The sequence below is a fragment of the Astatotilapia calliptera genome, chromosome 6 (assembly GCF_900246225.1).
Source record: "Astatotilapia calliptera chromosome 6, fAstCal1.2, whole genome shotgun sequence".
Taxonomy (NCBI): Eukaryota; Metazoa; Chordata; class Actinopteri; order Cichliformes; family Cichlidae; genus Astatotilapia; species Astatotilapia calliptera.
Genome location: NC_039307.1, coordinates 26,965,548 through 26,984,924, shown reverse-complemented (window position 1 = coordinate 26,984,924; position 19,377 = coordinate 26,965,548). Strand labels below are relative to the sequence as shown.

The 19,377-nt window shown below is 40.0% G+C and overlaps 1 protein-coding gene across 3 annotated transcripts; it reads left to right on the top strand.

The window, feature by feature from the left end:
* The first annotated feature begins 3,143 nt into the window (after positions 1-3,143).
* Positions 3,144-11,618, top strand: tmem154 (transmembrane protein 154). Of its 3 annotated transcripts, none has more exons than XM_026171391.1 (9): positions 3,146-3,377; positions 4,098-4,154; positions 6,100-6,156; positions 6,330-6,347; positions 6,579-6,740; positions 7,830-7,884; positions 8,216-8,292; positions 8,943-8,985; positions 10,733-11,618. In XM_026171391.1, exons 1-8 carry the CDS (start codon positions 3,284-3,286, stop codon positions 8,972-8,974), a joined length of 552 nt encoding a protein of 183 aa, XP_026027176.1. In that variant the 5' UTR covers positions 3,146-3,283; the 3' UTR covers positions 8,975-8,985; positions 10,733-11,618. The 3 variants fall into 3 exon arrangements, with proteins under 3 accessions (XP_026027177.1, XP_026027176.1, XP_026027175.1); XM_026171390.1 differs by having other exon boundaries at positions 3,148-3,377; positions 6,327-6,347; XM_026171392.1 differs by lacking the exon at positions 8,943-8,985 and having other exon boundaries at positions 3,144-3,377; positions 6,327-6,347.
* Positions 11,619-19,377: the final 7,759 nt, after the last annotated feature.

Genomic DNA, 19,377 nt, shown 5'->3' with positions numbered 1-19,377 from the left:
CCCATCATCATATCTGATCTTTTCAGGCAAACCTAACTGGTCTCAACTCGCCCCAGAGGCGAAACTACAAAAACGTTTGTCCAACAAATTATGGACGCAGCTGTCTCTGTTGTAGATCCCTGAGGTGGAGTTTTGTTTTTCTGCTTATGTGGCCTATTGTGAAATATTTTGAAGTCAAATGGACTCTTGGGTGGAACCACAGATTGCTTATAGACGTTACAAAACACATTCAGTCTCCACCAGAGATTTTTCTTTTAGAAAAAGTAACAACACATGCAATCTTATTTCTATAAAATAGTGAAATAGAATTATTAACAGAAACAGAAATACTGAAGTGAAAAACAGAGTGGCACTGATGGTATGACTCATGGTATACGTAAACGCTTCTGTGGAAGAGACGCTAGTCACGGATGATTAGACACATGTGAACACGATGGCTCCTTTCTCACAGAAAAGGATCACAAAACAACGATTCTTCAGCAGAAACATTATTTAGCTTCAGTTTGCTCAGTGCCAGAAGCTTGCGGGCTATTCTCAGTAAAGTCCTTGTATTGATTGTGTGAAACAAATAGAGATCATAAGTTTTCCTGTTTTTGTACCATTTGAGGTACTGTGCAAAGATCTTGTGCCAACCCTAATATCTGTATATATTTTATTTCCAAGTAGCCAAACTTCCTTGTCATTTTTAAAGTGTTCTTGAGCATTAGTTCTCCAGGCTTTCTGAAGGTCTTTATTTTGACACTGGCTGCCTTTTCACTCATTTTCAGTCTAGTTGTACCTGACTATTTTCAAGTAGCATGCCTAAAATCCCCACAGCAGATAAGCAGTGTCTGAAAGTCATCTTCATCTAAAAAGATCTATCTGACCTGAAACAGTTGACCTGTTGTTCAATGGTAACTCATCAGAAATGATCTCAGTGAAGTGTATAGCAGTCAAAACAAGATTCTTAAGGTATCTTAAGGCTGAGGTATTCCAGATTACACAAGAACTGGATTGAAATCAGTTGTGAATTAACGTGGGATTTTTCGTTCGTCAGTATGTATGGAGGAGGTGAGGAGAGAGGTACAACAGTGAGTATCTACAGCCAAGAGCAGTCAGATTTTTTTTATCTATCATACAATGCCATCTGAAAAGCATCTAGGTGGCCAAAGTGTTGTTTTTGAGTATGACAATGATCCCAAACTCACTGCCAATGCTGTAAAAGCAAATCACAGCGCAAGACTGGATAACCCAGAACTGCAGATAATAGAGCTGTCTATATCTGCAAGAATGAAAAGCTTCCAAAAGTTTTAGTACTGATTTATAAATAATAATAATAATAATAATAATAAGCATTTAATGAGAAATCGGTTTGGCCTGAAGAGCAAAACAAAACAAGAAAAGAGGCTCACTGTTAAACACATTAATGCACGCCTTTTAAGCACTGCTTCTGGTAAAGTCTTAAATCAGGGGTGTGAAACATCAGCATTTTGCTTCTTGTTGATTCAAACCACCTGTATCTTTTGTGTTGTGTCAGGAAGGGTCAAACTCTGCCACATCAAACATGCAAAGCTACCTGCTGCGGAGGCAAGAAACCAGCTGAAGGTAGGTTTTTCAAACAACCTCCTGAGATATAAAAATAATTTTCCTGCACATTTCCATTCATTCTCTGCCTCTCTACCATAGGGTCCAAAGCGGGTACACCATGGACAGATCACTGATCTGACGCAGGGCTAACACAGAGAGACAGACAACAATTCACACTGACAATTTAGAATCACCAGTTAACCCAACGCCACTAACTGCCTGTCCTTGGACTTGGGAGGATGCCAGAGTACCCAGAGGGAAACCACAAAAAAAAAATAAAACAGGGAAATTTGCCCAGAATGGTCCCAGTTGAACTCTTTGTTGCTGTGAGGCAACAGCACTAACAACTGCACCACCATGTTACCCAAACAGTTCTGGTTTTGTATTTTATTAAGAAATAAGTAAGACGAAGAAGAAGACTTCTGCAAAAGTTCTATGCAGGGGCCCGATTGAGCCTTCTGGCTGGCTAAAATGATACATGAAAAATATTTTTTAGCGACTACTGACGAAATTGACAGATGCTTTTTGTTTTGTAAGGAATTTTAAAAAGACTTATTTATTGAAGACACCGATGGTTTTTAGCCACAGCTACACCTGTTGGTCTTCAAGGTTTTTGGGCCAAACAGTCTCAAACACGAGGCTCACACGGTTGAGCACATCTATTTTAACCCCAAAACACAACCCATTTCCCCAATTCAATGCTGAAAACTCTACTAGGTGGTGATGTGGTGGGTGTATGCACTGTTGTGTGTATTGGGAAGCAAGTGGGTGCAATGCAGACTTTCTTGTCCCCATAAGGATGAAGCCTTCTCAGCAGCACCATGAGGTTTGCAGGGGTTTGATTCTTGACTCGTGGCTGTAAAATCTGATAAGACATTTACTTTTCTTCAGTCAGGCTCAAATAGAAAACCTGTGCTAACTTCATATCATGTCAAACCATAATTGTGAAAATTTTACTGAACATTTATATCAGAACGCTCAAAACATGCAGCCCAACTTCTCTATGTCCATTTATATTCAATTAGATATTCATTTTCTATCATTTCATTTATTCTTGTTTGTGCTAACAGAGTCTCATTCTTCTTCTTTTCATGGGAATCGAACAGTAATTCTGTGGTATACATTTTATCCCCACGTGACTCTTGAGGTGATCTGAACAGATAAAGCTGATGGAAATCGCAAAGCCCGGCCGTCATGTTGAAACACATCACCGTCGCATTTCTAACGATGAGAAGAGAAACTGTGGTCTTTTTAAAGTAGGCCAAGAACCCACAGCAGCTGACTGATAACCAAGGCAGCATGACCCTGAGGTTCATGATCAGTGTTTCACCACAAACAGTGGCTCAAGCTCCAGCTATAGTGGACACAGCAGACACGCAGCAGTTTCACACTTGGATCATTTAATGCGGTAGCTCGGTGACAGCTTTCTTCTCTTGGCAGAGCTCACGCCACCTGTTTTTTTCTTTTCTTCCTTTTTTCCTTCCTTAAAGTTTGTTCAGCTTCCCCCTTCACTCTGTTGAGCTGCATACCTAACCACCAAGAATGCCATGAGGCGTGTGGCTACAAGCACACAGCTGATTGCATCACATCTCAGAGCATCTGAGGGTGTGCGAGTGAGACAGAGAATCGTTTTTCTTCTTCTTCTATTTAACGTTAAGTCATATCAGGAAGTGCGATGCTGTGACAGTACAGAAGGAAGCGGGCGCACAATGGCACTATGTCTGTCTCTTGGATTGGTAACATGAGCACCCCGAGGGTGAAGGTCCCCCTGCTCCTGCTGCTGCTGCTGACCACTGTGCTGCCTGGGACAGGTAGGACCGGGGACATTAGTTTCTTTACTTTCAAACAAAGCAGTGCTCTCCGCTTTCCTGCCTCCTCCCCGCTTTTGCCGTTTGTGCGCTTCAGTTTTTCTTTTGGGGCACTCTGAGAACGTCTTTTTGACTGAAAATCAAAGGCTCCTATTGCTCACGCTTTCAAAATCAAAAAAACTTCTCCTATAGTTAAAATGTAACAAGCAGAAATTGACAGTATAGGGCTAGAAGAGTCACAGGTTTGACTGTGAGATGAGCGCCATGTGTAGAAATCAGTTACCTGTCTTTATAGTTTTATAAGTCTATAACAAGGTCAGCCAAAGCTGCCTCTTACAGGCGTCACAGTCTACAGTTAGTACACTCTGAAAAGGACAGTTTCAACACAACATTATTGTTTTTTACTGAGTGGAAAACTTGCTTTAAACCAGTTGCTCAACATCATCACCTCCTAGTCCTCGGTTGTGCAACAGTTTAGATTTTTTTTGCAATCATTTGGACTAAACTAGACGGAAGTGCTGAGTTCCTGTGCGATCTGACTCGGGTTCGCTGTTTTTCACAATGTTGCCAATGAACTCAAGCAGAAGTAACAGTCTTCAGCCCCAGGTGTGTTTCACTTTTGCTATGAAATGCTGCAGATGCTTTACTTTCAAGTGTTCGCCGTCCAATTTCAATGACATAACAGCTCCCCAACACAAAGTAACGAGCTGTGTCCAAATACAGGGTTTGGCCAAGAAGAAATGGAACAAAGCGGGTCAGGGAATGACACAGTAACCACAGGTGAGGTGTAAATAATATGCTGCAAAAGTATGTGGACATGTTTTTTCTGTCAGTGCTCTGAGAAACAGATGTCTTAGTTTGTCTCAATCTTGATATCTTGATATCTCTAACTGAAGGCCTGAAGTTAAAAAAGAGATACTTGCTCATAAGATCACCATAGAGAGTAACCTGCGCGCATATATGTATAACCTTTGCCTTGAATTCCCTTTATTGAAACAATATCTTATAATAATATAATTAAAATTTACTTCAATTTATGTGTCTTTTAAGCATTTATTTGATGCATCAGTTTACAGCAGAACTTAACACCAATGTATTTATATACATTGGTGTGGATTTTAATCTTTTTTTCTGTCGTACTGGAGTTCCTGAGTGCACTTACACTGAAATTTTGGACAAAAATGAGGAGAGCCCTCCCCTCTCCTCCAGATCCTTAAAGAATCACTTCTCCTCAGGTCTGCACTGAGCCTGTGGGCTGGGCTGTAAATTAAGCATTTACAAGTCTGAACTTGCAAAGAGGGGAAAGAAATCCCACCATGTGACGGTGTTTCAGTATTAATCAGCCCACTCAGCTGCAGTTCTGCAGACGCTGTCACCCACTTCAACACGTTCTCTTGGATAAACATCCAACAGTGAGCATGACTTCACCACCAAACGTCAGGTGCCCACCTCGCTGAATGGGGGAAAATCCCAGAGTCTCCAACACTGTGGCGAACGTCTGCAAAATATGATTTCTTTTAAAAATCGCGAGTATTTATGACTTTTTCCTCTAATGTGTTACAAGTGTTTTGTTTTTTCTGCGATGTTCACTCAGAGACTCATGCGTGCCTCTACTTATCAATACAGCCATTTTATTGCTTTTTTCTGCCACTAAGGTGTATTAAAGTAGCTTTTACTTTCCTGTACTTATTTTAAAGCTGTAGTGACTAATTTTTAGATCAGCGTTTCCCACGAAAGAGACAACACAACACGCTTTAATGTCTCATGACCCATGCAGCCAGCGATTCTTACAAAATTTCAGAGTATTAGCGTCCCTGCCCTCAAATACTCTGAATCATTTCAGAATGTACAACACTAATCGAAAGCATGACATGAATCATTCAGTGACTGTAAAGGAGGAAGGAGAGGGGCTTATGCTTTTCAAATTAACACAGAATTGTATTCTTTTTCTTTTCATTTCGTTTCTTTTTTTAAAATTTATTTCTGCTGTTTATGGTTTTAGCTCTGATAAATGTATTTTCTCTGGGAGTCTGCCTAATTTAAATATATTTGTTTTTACTTTGAGAGTGCTTTTCAGTTACTTGTGCAGGCGTTGCCTACACATTAACTAAAATTACTAAGAATTTAAGCATCTTTGGACTTCATCAATGTTAATTTTGTAAGGGAGCTTATGGAACAATTTTTTTTAAAATTTCCTGCCCAATATAAACTTAAAATCATCACAAACCTCCAAGTGAATGTGTCACATCATAAAAAACAGCTTCAGGAAATGGTATGGAACCTCGTTCTTCTTCTTTCCTCTCCCCGCAGTCGCCTCGCATTTATCTTGTGACCCTTTGAATGATGCCTGAACCCTAGTTCAACTCTAGCGACGACAACAATAACACTATTTTTTTTTTTAACACATCCTCGGGTTTCTGCAAAGAGAGAAATTTTACTTACGTTTTGTTGCTAAAAATGAAAGCGGGCCTCGTATTGGGGTAATTGTGTTGCTTTTACTTAAGCAATAATTTGGATATTGGATATTTTTAGCTTTACGATATTAGGTTTTTCTTTGTTGCTCTGTTTCTTTCATATTACAATAAAAAAAAAACTGTTATGATGTTACTACAGCATCTTTTTTGTATTTGGTTTTCAATTTAGATGCTTAGCAACCACACTTTTTGGATATCTACATACTTTTGTCCAGGAGTATGAACACATCTGCTCTTTCTGTTGTTCCCAGTTGTTACTGACACCAGTATAGTCATCAATCAGACCAGTTCAAATGGGACTCTGTACGGTGGGTCCACAGCAGCTTTTATTTTACATGAAATCATTTTCCCCCCATCATTACATGTGAATGATGCTTTGCTTTGTTTTTTATCATCATTTGTTCTGTTTTTGCTCCCTTTTCATTTTGGATGAAACCATCTCACAATTTCTGGTTGTTTCTACTCGGGGTTCATGCAGAAGGCAGTGCCTCCGGTAGTGGTATGTATAACTGACTGCTTCTTTTACCACATGAGTAATGATTGCATTAATTATCACCTGTGCAACTGTAGTAGTCACTGGGCTGAATTGAATGTAATGTCAGTAATGCCCCATGGTTTTAATTCCTGTGAAAATCCCCTCTTTGCATATTTTTATGCCAGTGAACAAATTTTAAGACCGTTATGAGGCCTGGGTGAAACGAATGATTAAACTGCTGTCTTCCTTCCACAGTTGCCACATCAATAGATGAAAACTCCATGGATGAAACTGAATCATCAGGCCTGGACCCCATCATTATCATTATCCCTGCAGTGCTGGTGGTCTTAATCATCTGCATGATAGTTTGTGGCATTTTCATCAACCGCAGGTGGAACAAACAAAAGAGAAATCCAGGTATGTCAATCAGAGGAGGGAATATTTTAAAGTTTCACTTCTCTCACTTAATCCTGGTGTCACAGATTATTAGGCAGAGGACTCACTCGCAGGACTCTGAAGTTTAGAGAGAAGGTGAGGGTTTATTTACAATGTGACACCAAGTGAGGATATATACATATATACAGTGAGACAGATAACACAGGGGGTGGAGCTTCAACTTAATCCACAACTCACTCAGAAAGTCCACTCCAAAATGCTCATGCTCACTCACACACATCCACAGAAATCCAGACGGCAGGGAAGACGTGCAGGGAATCTAGAAGGCCTGTACACAGAGAAAAACAAAAAGTCCAAAAACAAACAAAAAGTGAAGGACTGGGGGTGATAGACTGAAGTATCTGAAATAATTTAGTGTTTGGTGGTTTTTAATGACTACTGCAATTCTCTTCTGCATGGTCTCCCCCAAAAATCCCTCCATAAGCTTCAACTGGTTCAGAACTCTGCTGCTCGAATTATCACCAGAACCCCCTCCTACCAGCACATCACCCCTGTTCTTCAGGAAATTCACTGGCTCCCTGTGAAATTGCGGATAATTTTCAAACTTCTTCTGCTCACCTTCAAGGCCATTCATAACCTCGCTCCTTCTTACCTTTCTGACCTGTTAACCACCACTTGTTCTGCCCGTTCACTTCGTTCTTCTTCTTCTGTCCAGCTTACTGTACCTTCCTTCCGCCTCACCACCATGGGAAGCAGAGCTTTCAGCTGCTCTGCTCCCAGGCTGTGGAACTCTCTGCCCCCTGAAATAAGAAATATTGGTTCTCTCCCCCAGTTTAAATCCCAACTCAAAACTCATCTGTTCAAATCTGCATATTCACTGTGAATCCACTGTTTGTTCATTTTATCTTGTGCTTGTATTTTATTGTTCTTATTCTGCCATTGTTTTACTAAGTGTTTTATCCTATTGTAAAGTGTCCTTGGGTGACTTGAAAAGCGCTCATAAATAAAATGTACCGTATTATTATTATTATTCAATGTACAGATTATCTGATTTGTTTTTTTGTTTTTTTATGACTGCGGCCTTGACTGCTGCATATTCTCTGCTTGTAGACCTGAGTAAGGAAGATCCATATTTGGATGGATCCAGTACAGAGAAGGTGCCGATGTAAGTGTCACCCATGTCATTTTGCTACAACTGCTTATTGAACCTGTTAAAGAACTGATATCATCTCGATGTTCAGCGCTTTGTGAGAATAACTTCCTGCTTGTGGCTGCAGCTGAATGATACTGAGAGCTGTAAAGAAAACATATACTACCCCCTGGCTTCTGTGCAATCTTTTACTATAATACTACAAACACGTCTTTCTTTTTTATTTAAGTCCGACTTATTAAAGATTAAAAAATGTGGCTCTGAAGTCCTTTGAAATTATATTTGATGTGATGATACAAAAGAAAGAAAAAAAATATGACTCTCAGTCCTTCTTTGCGTCTTTCAGGCCGATGTTTGAAGAGGACGTGCCCTCTGTACTCGAGCTCGAAATGGAAGAGTTGGACGAGTGGATGAAAAAGGATGGTAGGTTTCACTGGATGAAGAAGAGAATTTGGAAACAAAAATACTGTGGCTAGGAATCTGATAGAAATACAGATCACAAAAGAAATACGTCGAAGTTCACTGACATCCAGGTTTTGGTGGTGTCGAGTGACTAAAAAGAAGGCACCAGGTCTTCTTTTTGTCTCTTAACCAAGAGACTCTGTCAGTTCTGAAACAACTGGCCAAGCGTCACAGGTATTTAAGCCCCAGCGAGGGAGGCTGTGCCCTTGGAGGTTGTCCTGAAGGTCACTGACATGCCATTAATCGTATGTGAGTCATGACATGAGTTAGGGTGTGGAAAAAAGAGTCTTGCCACTGTCACTGGAGCTAAAGTGCCAGTAATGCTCTCAGACAAAAACTGGTTCAACCGAAAGATAAAACGCAAGCTGAGCATCATAGTGTAGTGCAGTGACAGGTGCTCAGACTTTTGCAACCACTCCACCAACGTGGAGAGCCACCCGCACAGGGAAAGACCCAGCTGGTTTGAGAGAGGCGTGAAGGAGGTGCCACAGTTTATCCAGCAGATGTCGCTGTTGTTTACATCAAGTAATCTCCAGCAGAGCTTCTTACGCTGAAGTTGCTTTATTCCACACTGACTGATCTCATGACTTTTCTTTGAATTCTTTGCATAGGTGAAACTGCAGAGGACTCTAAATGTCTGTAACTGAATTTAAGGTGAGCATACCTGTGCATATTATCAAGTTATTAACATTTACAGACTATTTTGAGAATAATTTCTCTCAATTGCAACCTCACTTAGGATTTGTTTATATATTAGATCATTAGATCTCCAAAATGTGTTTTTAAACCAAATGATGATCAAGCATGAAGAAGTGTAGAGTTTTGAGTGACATTTTCCTGCTGCCTACTAACAAAACTTCACTTAATATTGATTTTCTCATAGTACAAACACAGAGCGTTGCGCAAACAAATTACTTATAGCATGTTGCACAACAATGCTAACACAACACAGATCAACAGCTGACTTGGGCAATAAAAAGTGTTTCCAAGCCGTTTCCTCTCTGCTGCCAGCCTCTGTTTGTTGTGATGCACCAGCTGGTTTTCAGCAGAGCTGTGACTGATGAACTGTGACCCTTTCGTCACTGCACATGTTTGAAAGCGCAAACACCACTAACATCTGTTAGTGATTACAACAGGCATGCGTGGAAGTGTGGTGCAACTCAACCCTGGAATAGTCTCCTTTACTGGAAGAGCCGGGAAGGCGAGGTCAAGGTCCGCTCCGCGAACTGTTGACCAACGTCATTTACACATTGCTTTTTCCCAGGGTTTTATTTCCAAAGCTGTACAAGGGCTAGAGGTTACTTGCATTCAACTAGGAGGCACTTTGTACACACGAGGTTACACAAGAGATCTCAAAACAGAAGTAAATGTGATGTTGGTGTTGCTGCGGTTGCTCAATGCGATGCCATCTAGCGTGGCAGCTGTGCCCTGTTTGTCAGACCTGTGAATTTCCACGGTGACTCGGGCACAATGGTGGCTGGGAGTAAGAAAAGAAAGCATATGCAGTGTTGCTGAAAGCAAGTTTGTTAAAATAACCTAGAATAAGTTTAACCTTTGTGACATTCAGACGAAAACCAGTCTCATGACCAGTTTTAACCTAGTGATTAATTCGAGGATCCTGCAGGCTTCATTTATGTTGCCCATGAATGTAGATGCTTTTAGGTGCTTCAGTCAACTACAGCTTCATACCAGACCTCTTCATCAGCTTATTCACCACTCAAATATGAAGCTCTGGTTAGTGTGTAGCAAGAACAGAGGCTGTGAAAGGCATTGAGAGCAGAGCTAAACAGGAAGTTTCTGATGTTTGTGAAGCAAAACAATGAGCTGAAAAACACCAAAATGCAGATGCTTGGTTCTAAAGCGTGTGAAACCTTTATTCTACACAAGAATAGATTCATTGCCAAATATGCTCAGGAAAACAGGATGAATATCGGCCACTGCAAACGTTGCTTTCAAGTTAAGCACCTCCGCTCTGACTTTTCACACTTATGTTTTTTTTAGTCGTGTGTGGGATCATCACCTTTCCAGCTCAGCTCACGGGTAGCAGAGGAGCTGTGAAGTGAAGGTTTTATTGTTTTGTTGCTGCCAGAGTCTGAGGTTTGTGATTAGTGATCCTTCTTTGACGCTGCGTGAACCAGTGCTTACCATGTGTGCAGCGAGGCTGTGATGGACTGTACGGCACTGTGAGTCAGTGAATGTGGCACACTAGAGATGGAGTTGGGCTGAATTATGCTGTAATTTAAACCCTTTTGATCCCAAATATCAGCTGAAAAACTACCCGAATGTGTCAGTTTTACCACATCAGCTGCAAACACAGGACACTGGAGTTACATTTTAGAAGGTTGACCTTTAAGTCTGACATGTCTACCTCTTTCTCTTTCCCATGATTCCCTGTCTGCAGGTTAAAGGAGACACTGTCAACACAACGCAAGCCAGCACTGATGTTTGAACCTCCTCCACCAGCAATAATCCAGCCATGTGACTGTCTGGAAACAACAACACTTAACACTCATTTTTACAATTTTGCTGGAAAACAGCAACAAAAATTCAACCTCAAATTTTTTCTAATGCAACACCTCTGATAGCCGTTAGTGAACAGCAGCATATAACAACCGAACCAAAACCGTCTCTCTGTGATCCGTTTCACACCACATGGTGTTCTGCTTTAATATGCTGCCAGGTACATGTACAGTATTTTATGGCTCAGATTCATAATGTAGTAACTGATGATGTTACAATTAGGTCAATATCTCTCTCCTCTCCATCATAGATTGCACTGTTCTTTGTTTCTGCTTATGGCTTTTTCCTAAGCTCAAAGCCATTTTGTTGCATTACACTATGAGTCCCTCCAGCTGGAGGTTTTAAAGGGGAGATATCCAGCTGAATGCATGACAGAGAAGCAACTTTTTTAAGTGTTTTGTTTGAAATCTCAAAGCCTGTTTCTAAAGCTTTGGATAAATTATTTCCCGTCATCGAAGCAGCTCTCAGAAAGCTGCACCCGATAAGATTTTTATCTCTCCACAGATAACAAATAACTCGTTGACTGAACACTTTATATTCTTTCCTTTGTCTTTGAAAGTGTTGAATCAAAGCAGTTGTAACATTGATCCAAATGTGAGCTCTACTTTCTTATAGTGTCAGTCAGTATTGTGCGGGATCCTGCACTGTAAATATGAGAATACAGTATACCAAAAGATGTTTGTAAATATTTCATAAAGGCACTTGTGTCATTGATTTGCTGATGGTGCTTTAAGTAAAATTTCAATAAATAAAACCTTGCCATAAAATTCGTCTCTCTTTGTGTGTGTGTGTGTGTGTGTGTGTGTGTGTCTTTGTCTTTGTTTTCCACGAAGATGGATCCCCTTGAAATTTAGACATCACAGTCAACTGATGATGAATCCTGTACCGGTTATGGTGGTGCTTACGTTTCCTTGAGTGCCACTGTTCAGTTCGGATTTTTGATTGTCTTGAAATTTGACTGTAGGAATATCAGCAGCTCAAACCTTTTACTTCACCCAGTAAAATTTTGTATCCTAGTGATTTTGGTTTTTTCCTCTTGTTGTGTACCCATGAAATTACAATTTGTGGATCTGGTCTGTGTGTGTGTGTGTTTCGTCTAAACTAGTGCTTGCCCATGTTAGAGTAGTCCTTGAACCTTTCTGGAGTGTTAGCATGCTAATATTACTGGTATTCACATTTATAGATGTGAAAAAAGAAAAGAAGGAGGTCTTATATGTTAAACGTGGGTTGATTTAAGCTGTTGCTAGGTGGTTGCTAGGCATGTATAAATCAGGTTTTATGGCTATAGATGAAATCTTGCGAAGGTGTGAAACTAAAACAACAGGATGTTTTCATATGGTGCTAAAAATAGATAATTTTAACCCGTTGCTAGGTGGTTGCCAAGCAATGTGGTGATGTCATAATATATCATGCACAGTTCAACACTTTGGATATAAAGCAGATTTTACTGTGATTAAATTAAGACTATAGGATGTTTTCATAAGATGTTGTCAGTGCACGAATCCATAAACAGGCCGTCTTAACTCATTGTGAGGCCGTTGCTAGGCAGCATGATGCAATTATCTGATATAGATAAGAACCTTCAGAAGCCTAAAGGGAGATGAACCTGTGTGCCAAGTTTGGTTGCTCAACTTCTGATGTTCTAGGAGGAGTTGGCGGACAAAGAAACAAATAAACGCAATCTCTCTCTTTCTCACACACACACACACGCACGCACGCGCACACACACACACACACACACACACACACACACACACACACAGTAAGATGCAATCATTTCATTTTTATGACTAAGTACCTGTAAAAACAAACCCAGCTGAAGCCTGTGGTTTTGGCTAATTAGCGCCTCTTTTTCTAACACACTAAACATGTAGCGCTGCACAGAAAGCTGCTTTTCTTTTTATACTGTGTGTGATTCTAATGTTTTAGCCATTGTGCTGAAAAATATGCAGCCCGTGAAGTCATAAATGAAACTGTAGCTCGATGCAACAATGGCTAAAGCTCTTTTAAAGCAACCACTGGAGAGCTGGCTTGCTCGGGGGTTGTGTTTTTTTAAGCGAGTACCTCTTTTCACAGTTCTGCTTCTTTGCACAACACTTACAGCATCCCCTCCCCTGACCACTGGCATTAGTCAGTGCAGTAAGGTTTGTAACAAGCTGAGATTGTGTGGTACCACCAGGAGCATGGTTGCTGCTTTATCATTGTTTGCTGCTCGTAAACACCAACACCTGTTACGCCCATATCCACACGCTGTTTATATTGAAGAAAGTCAGGTTAAAGAACACCAAAGTAGCACCACTTACCTAAAAATTGCACATTCAAGACCACATTACATGATTTCCTATTTTCAGCTTCATGTTAGTGAAACTCAGAGTGGTTGAAGTTACATTTTCATTCATTGCACCACTTTAAAGTGGTGACATTTGTGTTCATTCAGGCCCATAAGTATTTGACACAGCTTCTCTGATTCAGCCTTTTGTCTCTTTCATAGGTTTATTTTGGTTTTTCAGCCATGGATGGCCTCCTTCACTTCACATGCAATAATATTTCTTTGGACAGTGGAAAACTACCAAATAGGCATTCAACACTTGGAATCACCTGGGTGTGAAACTGATGGCTGGTTTTCCAATTACTTTTGATCCTCTTTGGTTAAACAGCTTGAATTAAATGCTGAAAGTCTGTGCTTTAATCACATGCTATTTGTTTGATTTAAAATCTTCTCTGGTGGTTTACAGAGGCAAAGTTAGAAAAAAAATGCCATGGTCCAAATACCTATGGATCTAACTGTATATAACAGCAGATTAAAGCACAATAAGACACGTGTTTCTGTCACTGTGGGCCTACACTCCGCTTTAGCTCATACTGCCTTGAATCCACTGATGAGCCTCTCCTGTTTCCATCTACAAGCTCTGTTTGTCTGATGGACACTTGTGAAAAGCTGATGGGATTTATACCACAGGAAGGTCTGAGGGAGCGAGGCCAGACGATCCATGCAAAGCAATGAATACAAATGAGAAAGAAGTCTCTCACAGCACTTTTCCCCCTCCTGTTCTCCCTCTTTCCCATTAAATTTCCAGACAGCAGTTCTGTCTGTCACCGCACGCATAGTGTCAGCGCTGACTTAACACCGAGATTTTGACAATCAACAGCTAACAGAGTAGAAAATTACTCTTTACATGCATGTATCAAACTTACTTGGTATCAACATTATCAAGTAGCCGTTCTCTGGCTGTAATTTGATAGGGTTTCAGTTTGGGGCATCGCACCGAGGTTACGTTTTTAAGACCTGCAGAAAAAGAAGCTTTTAGTTTACTTTATATGTAGTTAAATAGCACTCTTCAAAACAGAACAGAAGCTTTCCACTGCTCCCTCATTCACAAGGGTTCGTCACAGCAAGTAGCTCTACATATTTGTTAGATTTTTTTTAATGCTGGATGCCAGATTAATGGCACCATCCCAAAGAGGTTTGTGTGTCCTCCTGTGATCAGAATGGCGAGATTTTGCTCATTAGGTGAATGTGTAAGCGCTACCCTGTAGAGGGAAGTGCTAAACAATAATTAACACAACAATTTTGAGATCCTCAGTCATGGAGGCTGAACTGCAAAGGCTCAATCACCTTTAATGATCAAACATGTGGCTGGGACCACTGACGAGGCCCTGCCACAAGGTCTCAGGCATAGGGCGAGCACATACAGACGCAGCAGCTGGTACACGTAGGCAGGAGTTTTAAAAAACAGCAATAAAACCTTAAAATGTATTCTAAAACTAACAGGTGGCCTCTGAAGGGCTGTAAGAACAAATGGGGGTCACTCCTTTAGCTAGGTGTTAAAAGCTCAGCAGCAGGATTTTGAGTTTTGTTGCCTCACACCTTTATTACAGCTTCTTCACTTATCCTAAACAATGTGCTACAGAAATCTTCTAAAGAAATCCAAATAAGCTTCTGTACACTGACTCCTAGACAGTCATTAAAGAGGTCTTTCAGTTTGCAAAAAAATTCTCAGGACGAGGTTTGATAAATGTCAAAATGATATCACTCATAAGTGTTTCGAGAGCTTGAGAAGCCAAACGACACATTTCAACTGAGTGTTTGTTATAAGGCACTTGGGCTGCTTTTGGAACTTCACTATTGGGTACTAAACGTTAATAATTCTGCTATTTTTGACCTTTGGTTGCTCTGACTTTGCTGCAGAGCTAGAATATGCTCTCCATGGCTTGCCTCTTTGCTATATTTCTGACACTTTAGTCTTATGAAACCTTCATTCTTTCTGACCCTCATATTGTTTGTTTGCTGCAGGGTTTAAATCACTTAAGGGTAATTCATGACTTTCTTACAGACATATCATTAGATTAAGCTAGTTTCACTACTACTTATGTTTGTTTACGCTTTCTCTCCAATTGGTCCTTCTTAGTTGACTTGCTAGTATATTTAAAAATAGAATGAAAGACAGAGCCTTGAACTTCCAGCCCCTCTTGTGTGGAACAGTTTGGATTCAGGACACAGACGCCTTCTCTGTTTTTAACATTAGGCTTAAAACTTTCCTTTTTGATAAAGCTTTTTATTAGAACTGGATCAGGTGACCCTGAGTCATCCCTTAGTTATGCTGCGATAGGCCTAGGCTGCTGTTCTTCTTCACTCACCTTTTTTCATGTGTTTATACACCAGTCTGCATTTAATCATTAGTTATTATTAATCTCTGGCTCTCTTTCTTCAATTGAAAAATTGAAGTAGTGTTTTTGTTTTTTAATTGGAAAATGTATCATTTAGGAAAATATTCCCAGACCTAACCTTCTCAGAAGTAAGGATTTCTTGTTCGTCCTTGTCTTCAGAGGGGTTAAAAGTACACAAATTATTTAGGTAAGTAAAAGTACAAATGCGTGTTCCAAAAAAATACTTTAGTTAGAATTTAAATACTGTTTCAACAATTCAAGTAAAAGTGAAAAGCATGTACTCAAAGTAAGAAAGTAAATCGTCTTTGAAGGGCGTTTTTGCCAGTTAGCTTTTTGTGCAAAGCTAAGAACCTCATGCTATATTCATGTGCTAATAAAAGGATATTAGAGCATAGAAATACAAACATTTTTGTTTTTTCTTTCACTTTGCTTCCACAACTAAAAATACAGTGAGAAATATTGCATTTGAAATGATCAGACACTTAAAAATCATCCCTACCTTTATGCTGGCACTAGCTTGATTCTGCCCACCGAATCTTGTTGATATCGGCACCAAAAATTCTGTCCAAATTCTATAGGCTCGTGATTTAGGCCCAAATCAGTTTGATATTTGAAATAAAAAACTTCCATTATATGAAGTGATGATCCTCTTTTGAAATGAGTAGAAAGTACAAATAGTTATTTGCACTTTTAATCATCATTGCTGAAAGCTGCAGCACAAATGAAGTTGATCATTATGCTATAATTACACTGTGATCCAGTGAAAGCTTGATGACAAAGTGAAGATGCACTTCAGACTCTGGCTTTCAGGTCGATGTGCTCCAGCAGCAGGTGTGGAATTTAATTTACTGGTGGGATCAGAGGATCAGATTATGGTTAAACTGGTTTGAATAAAACAGCAAAGTGATTCAAATCAAACATGACCCGAGCGCTTTCATCTTCTACTTGTGGCAAAGGAATCTCTCACAAAGGTGTGTATATTCGCAGATATGTGGGTGGACAGGTGCATTTATAACTTTGCTTAAAGGCATGTCTGTCACGGTGAGCAGACATATGATGTAATCCCCTCCAGGATTCACTCATAACATCATATTTCCAAAGCCCCCGTCTTCTCCAAATTTACAGGCTTTGTTGACTGAATCAGTGTCTACCCAGCAGGCACTGTTGCTGCCTGTCACACTCTATCAGCTCGATTTTCACAGACGCACCAGCATCCGTGTTTGTTTGCCTTCGAGAGTTGACAAACTGTGTGCGATGTCACAGAGCGTCATCTGTCTGTCGCAGTCGCCGCGTTCAGCCATTCTTGGGCAACGTTTGAGTGGAAAACAGGGACGAGGAAGTCTGCGAGCATCATTAAAAGAAGACTTTCAGGTCTGATTTCGATACGTTGGAGTCGTGATGCACAATTTAATGCACATTATTTCCTCTGCGTCCCATTAAAGGTTGCTTCAGAGACATCTGCCAGGGCTGTAAATGCCTCTCTAGCTTTCTAGTTTGTGAGTGTTTGCAGTGCATAAACTATTTGCTATGCTTTATTTTTTGTGTATATCTACTTCTTTAGACCTCTAAAAATGTTTTTATTAAGACAATTCAAGAGGAAAAATGCTTCCTTGCTTCTAATAATATATGTTACCTCTAAAGGCCTTAACCTGTGACGAGGAGTCAAAAACAAGGCAAAAAGGCCTGGAAATCACTGTTTTAAACAATCATTAGGAAGCTCTAGGGAAAGTTCCATGTTTAGGTGTGGTGATGACCACAACAGCAGGCAGAGAAATCCCCCTGACACAAAATTTTCAAGCTGTGGTTCAGATTTCTTTGAGAACTCACTTACAGGACCTCTTTCCATAAAGCCCAGCTACAGCAGCTTTCAAACCCTATTTGAGAGAAAATTTAGCTAGAAAGTGTGGATATTTACAGTCATTCTTTGTTTCCAGGGTGTGCTTTCATTGATCGGATGCCAGCCTCAATTCCACACTTCTCATGATCACATGTTTGGTGCTTAGTGATATCTCAGGGTTTCAGACTCTCCCTGCAGGATCCAGATACAGGCCATGAAAATGACCATGAGCCAAAGCTAACCACAGCTGGCACCACATGGCTAACTTGAGCAGGAGCAGCCTCACACTAATCCACAATAACTCTCTTCTTTTTTTTTTTGCCTTTGAATAAATGCGGCTCAATATTCTGGGAAGAATTAGGGCAGCCTACATGATTTCTGACGTGCTGTGTAAATTTCCATTTATAGCCTCTCACTTCCTGTGTTATTACTCAAACTTTAATGATTAGAAAATATATATTTTCAGTTTCCAGTCATGAATACAAAAAATGTTTTATTAGTATATATAAAAATATTATTACATGTATTATTGTTGCTGATCTTCACCTAAGCATTGGTTTTGCCTCTTTTCATAAAAGGTGTCTATCTATCTATCTATCTATCTATCTATCTATCTATCTATCTATCTATCTATCTATCTATCTATCTATCTATCTATCTATCTATCTATCTATCTATCTATCTATCTATCTATCTATCTATCTGGGTTTTTAAAGCTCTTCTTTGGACGTTTGCTGCCTTTTATTCTGTTGTCTGTCAAGATGATCACAGACTGCTTCAATAATGTTGAGCTCCGGGCTCTGAGGAGGCTGATCCATGACTGATGGTGTTCAGTTGTTTGTTTTTCTATCCAGATCTGATTTTACATATTTTACATTCTTACTAGATGGTATTACATAGCGGATCAAAACCGGACTGCACTTTTCTGCGAAATGCAGCCCCAAACCATGACAGAGTCTCCATCGTGTTTTACAGATGGTTGTAGACACCCATTCACTGACAATGATCAGACCTGTTGCCACTGAGTTTCAGTCCAGTTCTTGTGTAATTTGGCATATCACAGCCTTTTCTCCCTGTTTCCTTTTCTTAAGAATCACTTATTGAAAGCCACGCTTCCACTGAGACCATTTGTGATGAAGCTTCAGTGAACAGTAGATCAGCCGCGTCAGGTCTTTGCTAGATTTTTTTCCTATTTCATAAGGAGATGACTTCCAAATACTGTTCATCTGCAGTGGATTGTTTTTTAGGCTTTCCACTGGTCCTTTTGTCCTCCTCTTGTCCTGTTTCCTCAACTTTTATTTATTTGTGACTGCATGTTAATTGTAAAGATACAATGTACAATGTAATACATGTAAATTGCCTAAAGATACACTTTAAAATTAGATCTTTGCTAAGTTGTCTATTATGTGTAGACACAACACTCGCTCATCTCTTGGTTTAGGTGCCCTTTTTATCCTTGAGTGAGTCTTAGGTCATTGTTAGAGCTTAACAAAAAAATTAAACAAAAAACAAAAAAACAACTACAAGAAAGTCTGGCTCTTTGGAAGAAACAAGGGGTCGATCAAGACTTTTGTACTGTAAAAATTCTTCATATAATGATAAACAAATGCTTTGATCGCAAGTAAGTGTTGTATGAGGGTAAGATGCTTTGTTCATGACTTTTATACATCATAAAACTGAAAAAACTTATACAAAACCAAACCTAGAGGTTTTACTGATCAGCAGTGATGTTCTTCTGTGGTTAGTAAGCAGAACTTTTCCTCTGTTTTACTGGTTACTATGATTTGGATCATTCTCATGTTTAGATCAGTATACAGCTCTGAGTCGCCCCTGGATTTGATTAGAGGCAGCCAACTGGGAGTGTGAGCTCCTTCAAAACAGCCCCCAGACCCAGAAGAGGGAGCCTGTTTATAAGCAGTTAAGTAACTTTGATGTCTTGTGTAACTCAGAGGTTCAAAGGATGGGAGCAGTGATCTGGAGCCCCCACTCCTGCAGCCCCCTCCCAAAGGTCACCCAGATTG